The sequence below is a fragment of the Mustela lutreola genome, chromosome 15 (genome assembly GCF_030435805.1).
Source record: "Mustela lutreola isolate mMusLut2 chromosome 15, mMusLut2.pri, whole genome shotgun sequence".
Lineage (NCBI taxonomy): Eukaryota > Metazoa > Chordata > Mammalia > Carnivora > Mustelidae > Mustela > Mustela lutreola.
Window position 1 is genome coordinate 1,088,241 of NC_081304.1, and position 17,181 is coordinate 1,105,421.

At 60.1% G+C, this 17,181-nt stretch overlaps 1 protein-coding gene across 1 annotated transcript; it reads left to right on the forward strand.

The window, feature by feature from the left end:
• The first annotated feature begins 9,049 nt into the window (after window positions 1-9,049).
• Window positions 9,050-13,001, forward strand: ARHGDIA (Rho GDP dissociation inhibitor alpha). The gene is made up of 6 exons (XM_059147785.1): window positions 9,050-9,157; window positions 10,617-10,833; window positions 10,960-11,043; window positions 11,284-11,360; window positions 11,446-11,509; window positions 11,637-13,001. The coding sequence occupies exons 2-6, from the start codon at window positions 10,644-10,646 to the stop codon at window positions 11,834-11,836; spliced, it is 615 nt and encodes a 204-aa protein (XP_059003768.1). The 5' UTR covers window positions 9,050-9,157; window positions 10,617-10,643; the 3' UTR covers window positions 11,837-13,001.
• Window positions 13,002-17,181: the final 4,180 nt, after the last annotated feature.

Sequence of the window (17,181 nt, forward strand, 5' to 3'; positions counted from 1 at the left end):
CCCTCTCTGGAGCTGGTGCCCAGGGCGCAGTTGTGCCTGGAAGCCAGTGAGACCTAAGGGCCCCTGCTCTGCGGCCCCCCGAGCACAGTTGCGGGTGCAGCAGGCGGTTGGAGGGCAGTGGCCTCCACAGAGAAGAGAGCCCCGGGAAGGCCGGGGGCTGCGGAGAGCAGAGCTGCGTGGCAGGGAGGGCTGCTGTGGCCGGATAAGGACCCGCCAGGCTGTGCCCTGTGGCTCCGGGGTCAACTCGCACGTTGGCCGTGGTGCCTTTACCGGCGCCGTTGCTACGCAGCCGGCAGCTGCCACTTGAACGGCCCGCTGACACCAGGCACTGCACGGAAGCGTGACCGGCACGCTCCAGCTCAGCCCTGGAGGAGCCCAGTGTCCCAGGGAGGGATTGGCACACGCCTGGCCTTGGCGGCTGCGGCCACAAGGGCAGGATAGGTCGAGGTCATGTGACCCCGGCACAGAGGGGGCCCTGGGAGGCGGTGTCTGCGGAGCAGCCTCGTGCTGGATAGGGAGACGGCCGCCGGAGAGGTGGTGGCTACTTGAAGAGCACCCCTGCTGGAGGGGGAAGGTAGGCCTGGGCCAGAGGCCACAGGTGCTGCTGCTGCTGGCCGCCGGGATGGGGAGGTGGGGGGGTGGCTCAGAGGCACTGGAGCCGTGGCTGAAGGTGCCACATGTGGTGAGAAAGGCCCAAGAGAAAAGTGGGGGAAGGGGCGGCGCTCAGGGTGGGATCTAGGAGTCAGGCAGAGACACCGGGACGCCGACCGACGTCCCACGGGTGTTGAGCACTGGACGTTGCCAGTTTAGCAGCTGGTGATAGGCAGACACTGGCAAAGCAGTGGTCAGTGGCATGACCCAGGAAAGTGACAGGAGAAACTGAAGGGGGTGACATTGCAGGAGCTGGGGAGACCATGGGGTAGAGAGGGGTGACTGAATAAGAAGACCCTGAAATTTAGCGAGTCCGAGGGGGCGGGTGCTGCGTGCGTCCTACAGGTGGGGAGCAGCCTCGATGGCTTTGAGCCTTGACTCCTTCATTTGTGGGACAGAAAACCTCATCTTACTTCTTTTTAAGATTTTACTTATTTGACAGACCACAAGAGAAGGAACACAGCAGGGGTAGTGGCAGAGGGAGAGACAGGCTGCCCGCTAAGCAGGGAGCCCGGTGCGGGTTCCATCCCAGGACCTGGGGAGTACGACATGAGCCGAAGGCAGACACCCAACCAGTGAGCCCCCCAGGCGCCCCAGGAAACCTCGTTCTACTTCCAAGTAGAACCGTGTGTACGCAGGGACGCTCCTGAGAAGGAAGGGGGTCTGCTGTGTGCAGAGACGGCGGCCGTGATCCAAGGCAAGCTGGGCACCTGGTCACCGAAAGAACAGTGCCAGGTGACCCTGCAACGGCCAGCACTCTTCATCCCCCAAGATTCCAGTTAAATGAGTGAAAGAGGAAATAAAACTTGGGGGTTTTACATGTTTTTCTCCCACACATTTTTTGCTCAGACACTGAACTGCCGTTGGCCAGTGCCCCTCAGAGCCACCCGGCTGGACTGGCTGCCCCTTAGCCCGAATGTGGATGCTAACCGGCCTTCTTCATGGCCGGCGGTCCACACAGAAGCTCAGTGCTGGGCCCAGAAATGGGTATGGGATCTGCCTGGCCTGTCTGAGTTGCTCTGCGCGTTGAGCAGGAAGCCGGCCCCGGGGAGGAACAGCGGACTGGCTGCGGGACTCCGAGCCCCCGGGCCGGACCTGTCATCAGATGGCCCGTGCAGTGGGGAGCCGGCCAGCTGCCGGCGTGTCCTTGGCTCTTGGTTAGTTGAGCGAAGATGTGTGTTACCGAGCATTCTGGAACAAGCGGCAGGCCTCTCTGCTTGCGGACTGCAGGAATCGCGGCAGCCAGAGTCGGCGATGAGCAGCGGCGGCCCTTCCCCGACATCTGGGCCCTCTCACCTCTGTCTGTCCGCACGTGTCTGCGGAGTGAGGAGTTTGGTTCTTCAGGGAGCTGCGAGCCTGACACGGGAAACAAAAGTGAGAAATCGTGATACAGTCTCACACCTACGACAGAAGTTAACTGTGGGAACGCAGACTTGGCGCCGCTCTCCAGTCGGGGCTGCAGAAATCGAGAAACCGCCGTGGAGGGCCTGGGCCTCCCTCGCCGTCAGGCTTTCCGTGCAGATCTCATTCATCCTCCCGGAAACCTGGTCAACTGATCTTTCTATTTTTGAGCTTAAAGAAAACTTATTTACTCAGACGGCAAATATGTGAGTGCCTGCCGCATGCCAAGCGCCATCCTCACGAGCTGGGGACACAGCAGTGAGTGCAAGACAGAAGTCCCTGCCCTCAGACATCTGCTCCGATGGGGGACAGACTGGCCAGGGGGTAAACACAGGATATCGGGGTGCCCGGCCGGAGCCATTGACAGAGTGTGTGACTTTGGCTCTTGGGGTCATGGATTTGAGCCCTATGTTGGAGGAAGAGGTCACTTTAAAAATAGGGGCGCCTGGGTGGCCCAGTCGGTGAAATGTCTGCCTTTGGCTCAGGTCATGATCCCAGGGTCCTGAGATGGAGTCCTGCATTGGGGGCCTTATTCCCCTCTACCTCTCCCCTTGTTATGTATTCTTGCTGTCTGTCAAGTAAAAAAATCTTAAAAAAAAAAAAAAAGAAAAAGAGAAGCTTAACACATTCAGTCAGCACAGAGGGTGACGGTACAAACAGAACCACCTCCCAGTGCTCTCCAGACCTGGGTTCTGCAGGCGTTCTAGTTATGTATTTTTTATTTTTAAGATTATTTATTTATTTATTTGACAGACAGAGATCACAAGCAGGCAGAGAGGCAGGCAGAGAGGGAGAGAGAGGAAGCAGACTCCCTGCTGAGTGGAGAGTCCAATGCAGGGCTGGATCCCAGGACCCTGGGACCATGACCGAAGGTAGAGGCTTAACCTACTGAGCCACCCAGGTGCCCCTATTTATTGTACTTTTTATTTTATTATTTTTTTAGTCCCCTCTACCCTCCAATGGGGCTCAAACTCACAGCCCTGAGACTGAGAGTCACGTGCTCTACACTGAGCCACCAGGATGCTCCTACTGGGCTTATTTTAAACGACAGCTTTAGTGAGATAGAATTGACATACCATAAAGTTGACCCATTTGGAAGGTAGAATTTTAATTTCACAGTGACTTTCCCACATTCACAGGGTCACAGTCCAACAGCTCATTCAAGTTCCAGAATATTTTCATCGCCCCAAAAAGAAACTCCACTAGCAGTGACTCCCTACTCCTCCCCTTGTCCCGGCACACGCCGGTCTGGACGTGGTGCATAAAGGGAATCCTACCACGCGTGCCCCTCTGTCTCTGGCTTCTCTCACTTGGCGTCGTGCTTTCCAAGTAGACCCGCTCACTAGCACGGAATTCACACTTCAGTGTCTTGCCAGAACCCGGTGAGGACTGACGCTTTGTTCCCGCGCCGTGCGGTGGGCCAGCATGTGAGCTGTTCCAGGCCCGGGCTGCTGGGCGTGTGCACACAGTCTTCTAGAACACGTGCCTCTAGGATGGGCGTTGGGGTCGGTGGGCAGCTGCGCCCTCCCGCACCCTCACTGGCCAGCACAAGGTTGCCGGTGTGCACCGTCCACCTACCTCAGCCATCATCTGGGGCAAAGAGGTATCTTCCTGTGGTTTCGCCTGCATTTTTTTTATCTTCCTTATCCTTAAAAAAGAAAGAAAGGGGCGCCTGGGTGGCTCAGTGGATTAAGCCGCTGCCTTCAGCTCAGGTCATGATTCCAGAGTTCTGGGATCGAGCCCCGCATCGGGCTCTCTGCTCAGCAGGGAGCCTGCTTCCTCCTCTCTCTCTGCCTGCCTCTCTGCCTACTTGTGATCTCTCTCTGTCAAATAAATAAATAAAATCTTAAGAAGAGTCTGGATTGAATAGCCGTTCTCACGGTTTCGCGGCGCCTCCCTGGGCGCCGCCTGGGAGCGCTGGCGGCCGGAGCGTCCCGTGCCCGGCAGGCAGCGCGCCCAGCCGTGAGTTGGACCCGTCGGCTTTGTTGGATGGGATGAAGGTTGTGCTGCAGCGGCCGAGTCCGCTCTCCCTCCCCGGGGCCTGCGCTCCAGCTGCCGAAGCCGACTCCCTGCGGCGCCGCCAGCCCGTGTCCCACGGTCCCAGGCTTGTCATTGCGCTCGCGGCCGCCCGCTTCTCTGTTTAACTGTGAAGGTCCTTAGCTGTTATTTTGTAGTTCTGATGTTCAGATTTACAGGAAGGAAGTGAGAATGGGACAAGAAGTTCCCGTGGCTCTCGCCGGACTCCCCGATGCTGGCGCTCCACGTTTTAATCGGAACCGATGGAGACGGAGTGCAGCAAGCGGCCGCTTTCCCCAAACCCTTCTGTGTGCGTTTCTTTAAAAACAAGGATATTCGAGGACGCCTGGGTGGCTCGGTCAGTTAGAGCGTCGGCCTTCGGCTTGGGTCATGATCCCGGGGTCCTGGGATCCAGTCCTGCACTGGGCTCCCTGCTCAGCGTGTCCGCTTGTCCCTCTGCCTCTGCTCCTCCCCCCTGCTTGTGTTCTCTACCGCTCGCTCTCAAATAAATAAAATCTTAAAAAAAAAAAAAAAAAGGGGTATTAAAAAAATAGGGGGGTCGCCTGGGTGGCTCAGTGGGTTAAAGCCTCTGCCTTCGGCTCAGGTCATGATCCCAGGGTCCTGGGATCAAGCCGTGCATCGGGCTCCCTGCACGCAGGAAGCCTGCTTCCCCCTCTCTCTCTGCCTGCTTGTGATCTCTGTCTGTCAAATAAATAAATAAATAAATCTTTTTAATAGATAAATAAATAAAGTAAAAAATAAAATAAAACCTTTCAGCCAACTACACCAGGGCTGATGAGATGACTCTTGGGGCCCCTGGACAGCTCCAGGGTGGAGGCTAGTCACCAGAAAGACCAAGCCATGTTCAGAGGAGTGGGATGTTCTGCCCCATCGCACCCCAACGTCTGCGGGGGGGAGCAGGGCTGGAAACGGAGTTCATCATCGATGGCTGATGATTTGACCAGTTGTGCCTTTTTAAAAAAAATTTATTTATTTCTTTGACAGAGACAGATCACAAGTAGGCAGAGAGGCAGACAGAGAGAGGAGGAAGCAGGCTCCCCGCTGAGCAGAGAGCCCGATCCGGGTCCGATCCCAGGACCCCGAGATCATGACCTGAGCTAAAGGCAGAGGCTTTAACCCACTGAGCCACCCAAGCGCCCCGCAGTTGTGCCTTTTTTAATGACACATCCATAAAAACCCCTAAATGATGGGGTTCGGCTTCTGGGTTGGTGAACCCTTGGAGGTGCTGGGAGGGTGGTGCACCTGGAGAAAGGCAAGGAAGTTACAACCCCGACCCCATGCCTCATGCCTCATCAGAGACATCTCTGGTCATTGGCCATTCTTGTGTTGTGTCCTTTATCATAAACCAGTCGTTGTAAGTAAAGCATTTTCCCGAGTTCTGTGACTTGTTTTAGCAAGTTCTCAAACCTGAGGAGTGGTCAAGCCCCTCCACTTTGGGTGTTTCCTTACACAGTGGTAGATGCGTGAACAGGGCAGATAATGGGGCTGTGACTGTTGCTTCTCCCCAGAAAGGATCCCCTTGTGTTTATAACCGGCCAGCAAAACCATGGGCAGCCCGCGGACCTGACGCACGTCTGGCATCTGAAGTAGGGGGAGCCTCGCCTCGTAGGACTGAGCCCTCAACTTGCAGGTCTGGGCTACCTCCAGAAAGCGCCAGAATTTAATTGAACTGTGGGACATCTGGCTGCTTTCAGACAGGTGCATGAGAAAAAACACTTCAGCCACACACTGCCCAAGTGCACGGTATTGACCCTGCCTCGATCCTGATGTGGACAGGCCAGCTTGAACAAGAGTTGTTTTTAGTTTCTTTTTTTAAAGATTGTATTTATTTATCTGACAGAGTACAAGAGAGAGCACAAAGCAGCAGAGGTGGCAGAGGGAGAAGCTGAGTAGGGAGCCCCATGCAGGGCTCGATCCCAGGACCCTAGGATCATGACCCAAGCCGAAGGCAGATACCAAACAACTGAGCCACCCAGGCGTCCCTAAATAGAATCTTAAAAAAGAAAAAAAAAAGTTTTGAGATGGAAAAATTGAACATTTAACATTTGATGATACTAAGAAAGCATTGTTAACTTTGGTAGGTATACTATTTTTTTTAAGATTTTATTTATTTATTTGACAGAGAGAAATCACAAGCAGACAGAGAGGCAGGCAGAGAGAGAGAGAGAGAGAGAGAAGCAGGTTCCCTGCTGAGCAGAGAGCCCGATGCGGGACTCAATCCCAGGACCCTGAGATCATGACCCGAGCCGAAGGCAGTGGCTTAACCCACTGAGCCACCCAGGCGCCCCATTTTCTTTCTTTCTTTTTTTTTTTTTTAAAGATTTTATTTATTTATTTTACAGAGAGAAATCACAAGTAGATGGAGAGGCAGGCAGAGAGAGAGAGAGAGGGAAGCAGGCTCCCTGCTGAGCAGAGAGCCCGATGCGGGGCTCGATCCCAGGACCCTGAGATCATGACCTGAGCCGAAGGCAGCGGCTTAACCCACTGAGCCACCCAGGCGCCCCATTTTCTATCACACTCACAGGTTGTGCAGGTCAGGGATGGTTTATCCGGTGCTGCGGGGCAGGGCTCCTGGGTCCTGAGCCCCAATTTCCAAATTAAGATAAGTCACACCCCAGCCTCACTCTCACCTGCGCCCTGAGCTGACGCCAAAATGAAGACTTTCGGGGGTCCTGGCAGGCAGTGTGTTAACCGGAGAGGAACGTGCGTCATTTGGTCCTATTAGAGGGACACTTTTCTTCCCATTGAGAGGGTGGGATCTGATTCCCGGCCCTTAGACCTGCACTGGCTCAAGTTGCTTGACCCGTGAAAAGCGGCAGGAGTCTGGTCTCTGGAAGCCCCCGTGGGTTCACACGGAGATTGGGAACAGGCCTCTCAGAACATCTGCTCTTGGATCCAGCGGCCCAAATCTCACAGGAGTCTCATGGAAGGGCCTGGGGCCGGCAGTCTCCTTCAGGCGCAACCCGATGGGGCCCCAGCGTGGACCTGATCTGACGGCAGCGGCAGGAGAGCCCCAGCGGAGCTCACCCAGCCCACAGAATAGCGGAGAGAGCTGTAAATCACAGCTCTGAGCCCTTCCACTTCGGATGGTTCCTTACACAGTGGTAGATACGTGAACAGGGCAGATGCTGGGGCTGTGACTGTTGCTTCTCCCCAGAAAGGATTCCCTTCCTTTGAAATAAATACGTGTTGAAATATTCACGGTGGAAATAACCTCTGAGGTTTGCTTCCAACCAGTAGCTGGCACAGGGGAACAAGCCGGGCCCTAGGCTAACTGTGGAGGCTAGACGGCAGGTGCCCTGGGCTCATCCTGCCCTTCTCTCTCCTCTGGTGCGTGCGGGGGGCCACCTCCAAGGCAGGCCCAACGGCCTTGCCTGCTGGTACTGCCAGCCCCCTGGGCCCCTCCCAGGCTATACTAGGGCAGGTCTGTGAGGCCGGAAGAGTGCAGAAGCGACCTTCCTCCTGAGACGGATGTTATTAGAGACGCTGCTTGCTGCTCTGCTGGCTATTATTCCGCGTCCACCTGTCTCTCCGATGTGGACAGCCGCTCCTGGGAGAAGCCAGTGGCCTTGCTGCAAGCAGGGAGTGGGGGGGTGGCAGGGCAGTAAACCCTCTGGCCCACAAGGACGGAGCATCCTGCTCATCGCATTGGCAAGGGCTTGGAATTCCCCCAGATGTTAGGATCCGCTCTGGCCCACTGCTTGCGGCAGCCTCAGGAGACCAGAGCCGGACCACCAGCCACGCCGCTCCCGGGCCCCCAGGAACAGCGGAGGAACTCTTGTTTTAAGCTGCTAAATGCCCCCACGTGTTTTTACACAGTAACAGATTCCTAACAAAGTATATGTCTGAAATTTCCTACAATAGGAATTTTTTGCTTTTTGCTTTGTTTCTTAAAAGCTCTTGGTGGTGGCGGAGCTCCTGGGTGACTTCAGGACATCAAGGGGCTGCCGTCCACGCAGGTCATGACCCCCGCATCCTGGTCAGACTCCCTGCTCAGCCTGGAGCCTTCTTCCTCTCCCTCTGCTGTCCCCCCGCCCCCCCTCGGCCGTCTGTGCTCTCTCTCTCTAATGAATAAACAAAATCTTAAAAAGTAAATAAAAATAAAAAATAAATAAAAGCACTTGGGTCATCTGAAAGCAGAGTTCTCCTCTACGTACAACTGGGCAATGCAGGGCAGTGGGCTGTGGGCTCTGGACTTCCGACGACAGGAAGCCTGGCAAGCAACCCACCGAACCGCCGCTCCGCACACAAAGCTGACCGCGCGACCCCTCAGTTACACAGAATCCTCAATATTTAAACGTGTTCAAAAGATAGCCAGGTTCCTATTTTGCATTCAGATTGTGGTAGAAAATGCCTCCATCCACAGGAGGGGCCGGGGATGGCGGAGGCCGAGGGCAGCGTCGCAGGTGGGCAGGCGCCCCAGGCCCTGCCAGGTCCTGGGAGCCGGGGGCGCGCGGGGACCCGCCGGGGTCGCGGGAGCCGGGGGCGCGCGGGGACTACACAGCGTCTCCGGGTCTGCGCGCGGCACCCGTCGGACCCCAGCCGACAGCCGCTGCCGACAGCCCGGCGCTCCTCTCGCGTGCGCGAGCAACAGCGGACGGAGGGGCCGGGCCACCCGCGCGGGGACAGGCTCCCCTGCAGCGGCGCCGGGGCGGCCCTGGGGTCCCAGTCGGACGACACAGGCCGCCGGTCCCGCGCTTCACCTCGGGGACGGGTCACGATGTACGGGAAGGGGGAGGCGCACGCGAGGCCGTGAAACTGCCCCGTGCCCCGGGCTGGCGGCCGAGCCCCGAGGACGCCCGGGACCAACAAAAACCACCGGCAGCAAAGCGCGCCAAACCCTAACCCGGCCCGGACCTCGCGGGACGCGCCCACGAGGCCGGCGCCACAAGATGGTGGCGGCGCGCTCCCGGCAGCCCGCGCGCGCGCATGCGCCCCACGGCGGCCGCCCGGCGCGAGCGGAAGTCGCGTGACCCCGGAAGTGGCCGGCCGGGAGCGCGCGGGCGGGGCCGCGACGTTCGTCATTCCGTGCGGGAGGGAGCGCGAGAGCGGCGCGGTCGAGCCTCCGGTGAGCGGCGGCGGCGGGGGCGGCGGCGGGCAGGGTGCGGCGGGGGCGAGGCGGGGCGGGGCCCGGGCGGGGGCGCCGCGGGGCTGGGGGCGCCGCGCCTTTGTTCGCGCCGCTCGCCGGGGGTCGGCGCGGGCCTCCTCGGGGGCCGCCGCCCGCGCCCCGCCGCGCCCCCGCCCGGGCCGCTGCGCGCCGGCCGGGTCCAGGCCTGGCGCCCCCTCCCCGGGGACGCGGGCGCGGCGGCCGGCCCGCGCGGCGAGGCCCCCCGAGCCCCGCAGCCCGCGCGCCCGCCCAGATTGCGGAGCCCTGCGGAAGGAAGTGGGGGCCGCGGCCGGCGCGCTCGCGGAGCCCGTCGCCTGCGGCCACACTTGGGTGGCGTCAGGGCGTGAGCCTTCGGGAGGAATTCCCGAGGAAGCGGCCCGGAGGCCGGGACCGGCGGGCGCGCCCCACCCCACCTGTGGCGGCCGGCCGGCTCGGGGCTCCGGCGGCCCTTTGTGAGGTCCGGCGCCGGGCGGCTCCAGGCTGCCGGCGCGGTCCCGGGGGACAGGCTCGGCGGTCCTTCCGGGGCCGGCCGAGGGCCAGCGTGGACTGCGCTCTGGCCCACTTCCCGTGCGGCGCGAGGGTCGGAGAGGGCCTCGCCGGTTCCTCAGCCGTTCTGGCGGGCGCGGGGGGATCCTTCGTCCTGGGGAGCCCGGGGCTGCCCCCCTGCGCTGCCCCCTGCGCTGCCGTGCGCTCCACAGCGCTGCCCCAAGCTCTTCTGAGCCAGGATCCCGGAAGGGGCGCCGAGACCTTGCAGCCCTGCAGCCCTTCCCACGTTGCGGGTCACACGGCCTCGCAGTTGGGGAGAAGGCTGGCAGATGGTTGGGGTTCCTCGTGCCCCCCTGGGACCCGCCTGTGGCTCTCGGCCGGCCGGTCATCTGAGCTCCAGGAGAACCCTGCACTTGCAGGACAGGGCCCACTCCCCTGTTAGGACAAAACCCAAGGAGTGTGTGGTCAGGGAGACCCAGGAGGAGGTTTCCTTAGGAAGAGGGTCTGGACAGCTTCGCAAGAAGGGCAGGATTTGGGCAGGATTGAAGAGGTGGCCCCGCCCTGCCAGTGCGGCGGGGCGGCTGTCTCTGTGCCCAGCTGTGGGAGAGGTGTGCCCCGTCTTCCTAGGGAGCACACTGAGGGGCCTTTGTAGTTCTGGATGCGCTACCCAGGCTTGCAGGGGTCCGCAAGGTGGGCAGGGCACAGAGTGTGGTCTTCTCTGGGCTTCAGGAGTCTGTGTTCGGGACTTTTGCACAGCTCTGCCTGCAGTTGCTTTCCTCCAAAAGGCCTGCCTGCCTGGGGCCCAAGCACGGGGCCGGTTACTCGCCGAGGGCCCGTCCATCCGGCAGAGGCGTGCTGGCGGTCGGCCTGCTGAGAGGCCAGACAGGCAGACACTGCATGCCTTCAGGCTGCCACAACCCTGCCGGTCCCACAGGTGTCGCAGACCCAGCTAGAGGTGAGCATGGCCGAGCAGGAGCCCACCGCGGAGCAGCTGGCACAGATCGCCGCGGAGAACGAGGAGGACGAGCACTCGGTCAACTACAAGCCCCCCGCCCAGAAGAGCATCCAGGAGATCCAGGAGCTGGACAAGGATGACGAGAGTCTGCGCAAGTACAAGGAGGCCCTGTTGGGCCGCGTGACTGTGTCTGCTGGTAAGTGGGCTGAGGCAGCACCGAGAGGGACACCTGTCACTTGTGGGTTCCTGCTGCCAGCCGCTCCTCCCCCCGCCAATGGCAAGTTAGGGCTGGGGTAGAGCTCTAACCTGCTCTCATCCGCAGACCCCAACGTCCCCAATGTTGTTGTGACCCGCCTGACCCTGGTGTGCAGCACGGCCCCGGGGCCCCTGGAGCTGGACCTGACAGGTGAGTGGCCTGAGGTTAGGGTTAGCCTGCTGGTTCCGCTGCAAGTACTTTCTCAGCACGCCCGTGCCCTCTTGTGGGGGGCGTGGGAAGCGCGGCTGGGAAGTCTGCGGCCCTGGCTTTGGAGGGGCTGGGGGTCCTAGATGGGGCAGCCTGGGGCTGTGTGGCTCAGGGTGGGCACCGAGGGAGTGTTGTGCCCCTTCCTGCAGCTGAGCCTTCTAGACAATCTTTTCTTGGGCACAGGCGATCTGGAGGGCTTCAGGAGGCAGTCCTTTGTGCTGAAGGAGGGCGTGGAATACCGGATAAAAATCTCTTTCCGAGTAAGGCGCAGGGGCTGTGGGAGGTGCTGGGGGGCCGTGGGCCTGGAAAGCCTCGCCGAGCTTGGCCTGGCTTCTCTCCCTGCAGGTGAACCGGGAGATCGTGTCTGGCATGAAGTACATCCAACACACGTATAGGAAGGGCGTCAAGAGTGAGTGGGGGGGGGTGGCGCCCTGCCCCCACGATGGGGGTGCTGCATGGGGAGAGAGAAGGCGGTGTGTGCCTTCGGCCCTGCGTGGGGTTGGCAGCCTTGGTGACCGCCCATTTCCTGCACGCAGTCGACAAGACCGACTACATGGTGGGGAGCTACGGGCCCCGGGCGGAGGAGTACGAGTTTCTGACCCCCACGGAGGAGGCGCCCAAGGGTATGCTGGCCCGAGGGAGCTACAACATCAAGTCCCGGTTCACGGACGACGACAAGACGGACCACCTGTCCTGGGAGTGGAACCTTACCATCAAAAAGGACTGGAAGGACTGAGCCCTGACCCGGAAGGCGGGCAGGCCTCCGGACAGACGGACGGACCTGTCTGACGTGCCCCACCCCCATCAGCCCCCCTTCTCCATCCTGACCCCTTACCAAAGTGCTGACGGGTCTGCCCCCCGCCCCCAGCCGACCCTGCCCCTCCCTCCTGGCCCCAGCCTCCTCGGTGGTCTCGCCTTGCTGCTTCTGCCTGTGCTGGGGAGGGGGGAGGGAGCCTCCAGGCCAGGCCTCCACCTCCCCTTCCGTACCCCTTTGGGTTCCTCCACTCGTTCTAATCTGACCTGAGGCACTGGCTCTTCCAAGGGGATTTCCTGGACGCCCGGGTCCTTGCAGGCCTTTGCAGTTGCCCTGAATCCTGTTCTTTCTCTTCTTCGGGGTGGGGGTGGGGTGGGGTGCATGACTCGAGGCCTCTTGGGGGCCAGCCAGCCTCCTGCTTTCACCTGTCCCCGGTCAGTTCATCCATCGCTGTCAGTAACTGTCTAACCATGATGCCTTAACATGTGGAACGTGTGCTGTGGGGGCCGTCACTAACCTCTAACCCCCCCATGTCTGCATGAGCATGTGGTGTCCCCCGGTCCCTGCCCCACCCGCAGTCCCCGTGGCCCGGGGAGGGGTGTGGGGTGTGCTGCTGCTGCTCCCCTGCCCGCCAGGGCCTAGCCAGCCCCCTCCCCCGGCCGGGGCTGTGGGGACGGCTCCAGGGGCTGGGGGGAAGCCAGATTGCCAAAACTGAAGTTGCCTCCATTCTCATCTGGGAGGCCAGGTGTCCTCACGCCTCTGCCTTCTTTGTCCTGGCGGGCAGTGCTGGAGCCCACGGCCCCCGCAGACCGCCCTCGGTGGACAAAGCCAGCGGCCGAGCCTTACTTGTCCCACCAGGGCCTGCCGGCCTGGAGTCGTGTGCCTGGCCTGGCAGTATTTATTGCCTCCGTATGTGCCGTCCTCTGGGCCCCCTGGCCTGCCGCCTCTGCCCCCAGGCTCGGTGCCACCATCCCCGGCAGGCCCTCCCCGGACCCAGCCAGGACAGCTGTGGGACCAAGCGCGCACAGTCGGGGCCTCCCCTGTGCCTCCCCTCCCCTTGCCTCCCCTGTTGGGCCTGGGCCTAGAATGTTCAGGAGCCTGACCCTGCTTCTCCTTTTCTGACCGGGAAATAAACTCCCCCAAAGCAGCCAGGGTGTCTGCTGCTTGTCTCGGGGGGTGGGGGGCAGCCATGGTGCCTGCGGCTGTTGAATGATTTGAAGCTTTCCTTTTAGGATCCGGCCAGTGCTTCCCTGGGCGCAGGCCCCGAATCTCCCCAATTGCCCAAGTTACACGGTTCTTGGCTTGGGGGCAGGGGGTGCAGGAGGTCTTTCTGGGGCCTGGAGCACAGGCTTCGTGAGGACATGTCCCAACCCTGAAGAAGGGGAACCTTGCCAGAGACAGTCCCTGTACCCAGCAGCAGGGGCAGGAGGCCGGACTAGAAGTCAGTGTCCTGGACGGCCCTACAGGACCCCGGCTCCAGGGGAGGAATGGGAGAAGTGGGGTAGCCAGGAGGAGACTGGGGGGCCCTCACTGTTAGAGGTGCAGAAGAGCAGCAAGAGGGGGCGCCTGGGTGGCTCAGTGGATTAAGCCGCTGCCTTCGGCTCAGGTCATGATCTCGGGGTCCTGGGACTGAGCCCCGCATGGGGCTCTCTGCTCAGCGGGGAGCCTGCTTCCCCCTCTCTCTGCCTACTTGTGATCTGTCAGCCAAACAAATAAATAAAATCTTTAAAAAACAAACAGCAAGGGGGCTCCTGGAGGACTGCACAGCCTCTACTGGACCTTGGGGTGGGGGGCGGAGCAGAAGGGGGACACTGCCTCCTTTCGTCACACCGTGGGAGGGCGCAGAGCAACTCTGATGTTCCCTCCCCAGCCCGAGAATGGGAAAAACGCAGACTGGAAACCACCTCCTGTGGCCTGGCGCCTGTTGGGAAACCTGCCCTTTCCGTGCTCTGGACGGGCTAGAAAGGGGTTTTGTGCCACACTTCATGGTGACAGGAAGCTGCTCTCGGAGAGGCTCCGCTGGCCACACCTTTCGGGCTCTGCCCCTCCTGCCAGTGCTTTCCAGCAGGGGGTGCCCAGCCGGCAGCTTTTCCCTGGCTGGGGCTGCGGTGGACATCTCCCACGGGGCTGTCGGCCCGGCCCCGCTCACCAGGGCCCCCTGGTGGATGACAAGATGAAGTGGCCCTTCCCACCCAGACCCAGGTTAGAGAGGAGCCTGGCCCCGTCAGGTGGCACAAAAAGCCAGTAGGGTTACACCATCCTGGGCCCAGGGTCTGGGTATCTTTCCCACTGAACAAGAATGCAGCGACCTCTGAAACGCACCCTGGCCCCCAGAGGTATACCCGGGCAGGGTCTCGAGCTCAGCCAGCCCATCAGTCCGGGGCTGGCCACCGCAGCACCTCTCCCAGCACGTTTCCTACAAGGTCCATGGAAAATCTAAAGCCAGGGTTTAAACCGTGCGTCGACAGTTCAGCGGGTCAGGGCCTTCTGAGGCTCCCTCAGACCATGGATTTTCCCAGCTTTAGTCACACACGTGGACTCGGACCCTAAGTGCCGAGTTGTACCGGCACCTTGCCAAGGGCCAGGACTTTGCTCCGGCCCCTCCCCGGGTGAAGGGTCACATCGGGCAGCACCTGCAAGACTTGCAGGACGTGTCTCGTCAGTCCCAAGTCTAACCTGGTCCTCCTGGTTTCACCCTGAACCTGTCTGTACAGTCTGGGGGCCTCTTCCATTGTGTCCCCTGTCCATGTCCCCCAGGAGCCCTCAAGCTACCCCCTCGTCATCTATTCCCAGATGGGCCCTTCTTCCACTGACTCTTCCACTTAAGGGTCTCTAACGTGACTGATTCATCACCAATGACCGTGATTTATGATAATCTTCACGCCCTGCACCATCCCACTCTGGAATCAGGACCCCCTCCCACTAACCCCACCCCCGGGGCCGCAGCTCCCCACGGTGCCCCAGCAGGCACGTGTGCAGGGTCGCATGGTCCTGCCTGGCAGTGGGACCCTACAGTCAGGAGCTGTCCTTCAGTAGCCTAGCGAGCACTTCCTGGGTGTTCATGAGCCTGCTGTCGACTCCCTCAACACCTTCTACCCTAGCACAGATTGGAAAGGAGTTTTATTCTGAGAACTCTATTAAAAAAACAAAAACAAAACAAACAACTCGGGGAGCCTGGGTAGCTCAGCGGGTTAAAGCCTCTGCCTTTGGCTCATGTCATGATCCCAGGGTCCTGGGATCGAGCCCCACATTGGGCTCTGTGCTCAGCGGGGAACCTGCTTCCTCTTCTCTGCCTACTTGTGATCTGTCAAATAAATAAGATCTTAAAAACAAATAAACAAACAAGACTTTATCTTTTTGACAGACAGAATGAGCACAAGCAGAGGGAGAAACAGACTCTCCACTGAGCAGGGAGCCTGATGCCAGACTCCACCCCAGGACCCTGGGATCTTGACCTGAGTTGAAGGCACGCACATGCTTCACCGACTGAGCCACCCAGGCAACCCAAGAACTTTTTTTTTTAAGATCTTATTTTTTAATTGACAGAGCTGCAGAAGAGGGAGCAGACTCCCTGATGCGAGACTTGGTCCCAGGACCAAGAGCAGAAGGCAGATGCTTAATGGACTGAGCCATTCAGGAACCCCTGAGAACTCTATTTTTCAAAACATCGTATCACCCAGTAATTCGCATGAGGTGTAATGGGCACCTTCTCAGAGAATGAGAGACGCCTGGAGGGTGTCGTGCGGCAGTGGCGCTGGTCCTGAGAGAGGCTGGGCCGCAGCCACAGGGCAGGTGGGCCCTGACCTCCAAGGGCACATTGCAGCTCGGGACCCAGGGTACATGGTGAACACAGCCCCACAGCCTCTCTGGAGCTTTTGGATGGTACGTGATGCCAGCCCTCCCCTCAAAGCCGAGGTTTGCAAAGGTGTTCAGTGAAGCAGCCTGTGTTCTGGGACCAGCCCCACAGAAACTGGGGACCTCAGACCTTCCCCAAACCAGGCTTCCTTCCAGCTGACAACCCCACTTTGCCGCTCCTGCACAGGCTGGTACAGGAGACCAATGCAAGCTGGGCAGGCGCCTGGAGCAGGCACAGCCAAGATACCCAAACACCAAGGCCCGTTAGGCCAGAGCCTCGTTTACTCCCTGGTTTTCATAGCTGTGGCCACTGGCTGCACCGCCTTCACCTGCGTCAAGGCCCGTGGACTGCACGCAGCACAGAGAGGGACAGACTCGAGAGTGAGGCTCATTCGCAGCCACAATGGGATCGGGTCTGCTTTGTGTCCCCCACCCCGCCCCTGCTTTTCCTTTTAAAGACTTAATTTACTTACAGAGAGAGACAGTCAGAGGGAACACAAGCAGGGGGAGTGGGAAGAGAGGAAGCAGGCTTTCCACTGAAAAGGGAGCCCGATGCGGGGCTCAATCCCAGGACCCCAGGGATCATGACCTGAAGGCAGATGCTTAACCAACCGAGCCACCCAGGTGCCCCTAAACAGTTTAGATTATAATCACAAATTCAATATATTTGAGTCACTGAAAGTCTCTAGTAGATGAATTCTGTTAAGTGTGTCCTGCAGAGTGGTCCGTGCCCAGTGTGGCACATGGACACAACGGAAAGCTGTTTTGTTCTGGTCAACAGACCATTCTTCAAAAAAATTTATTTATTTGGCAGATCACAAGTAGGCAGAGACGGAGGAGGGGAAGCAGACTCCCCGCTGAGCCCGGAGCCCGCCGCGGGCTCGGTCACTCCGTCACTCGCTCAAAGGCAGATGCTCAAGGGCTGAGCCACCCAGGCGCCCCTTGTTCTCCCCTTGACCCCGAGGTTCCCGTGTTTGTCAAGGCTGCGAGCTCTGGGGTGACGCTGCTCCAAACCACCACAAGCTATCAGCGTCAGGGGACCGTCCATGTGTTCGCGGTGTCCCGTCAGCAGAACAAGACCAGGTCCCCATGGGCATCTACACGCGGGTCAAACCGGCATACGATGACCTCCTCCACCAGGCCCAAGCCCGGGCTGGAAGGTCCGCGTTGCGGCAAGGACAGACGCCGGGACACGGGCAGCAGCCGTGAGGCGAAGCGCCACGCACTCCCCAGAGAGCAGGAGGGCTTGGCCCGCAACTACCGGTCACTCGTCGGCCGGACCGTCAGGCCAGGGCCCCACGGACGCCGGGGCGGGCACGTTCACGGCCTTTCGGTGCGGACAGACACCCCAGCGGAGACCAGCCCCTGCGTGGGGCGGGCCGCGGCGCGGACACGGAGACCCCGGGACGGCTCCTCTGGCGGGGCGAGCCCTGCGCGGAGGCGGGGAGGCGCCCTCCCACGCCCCCGCCCGG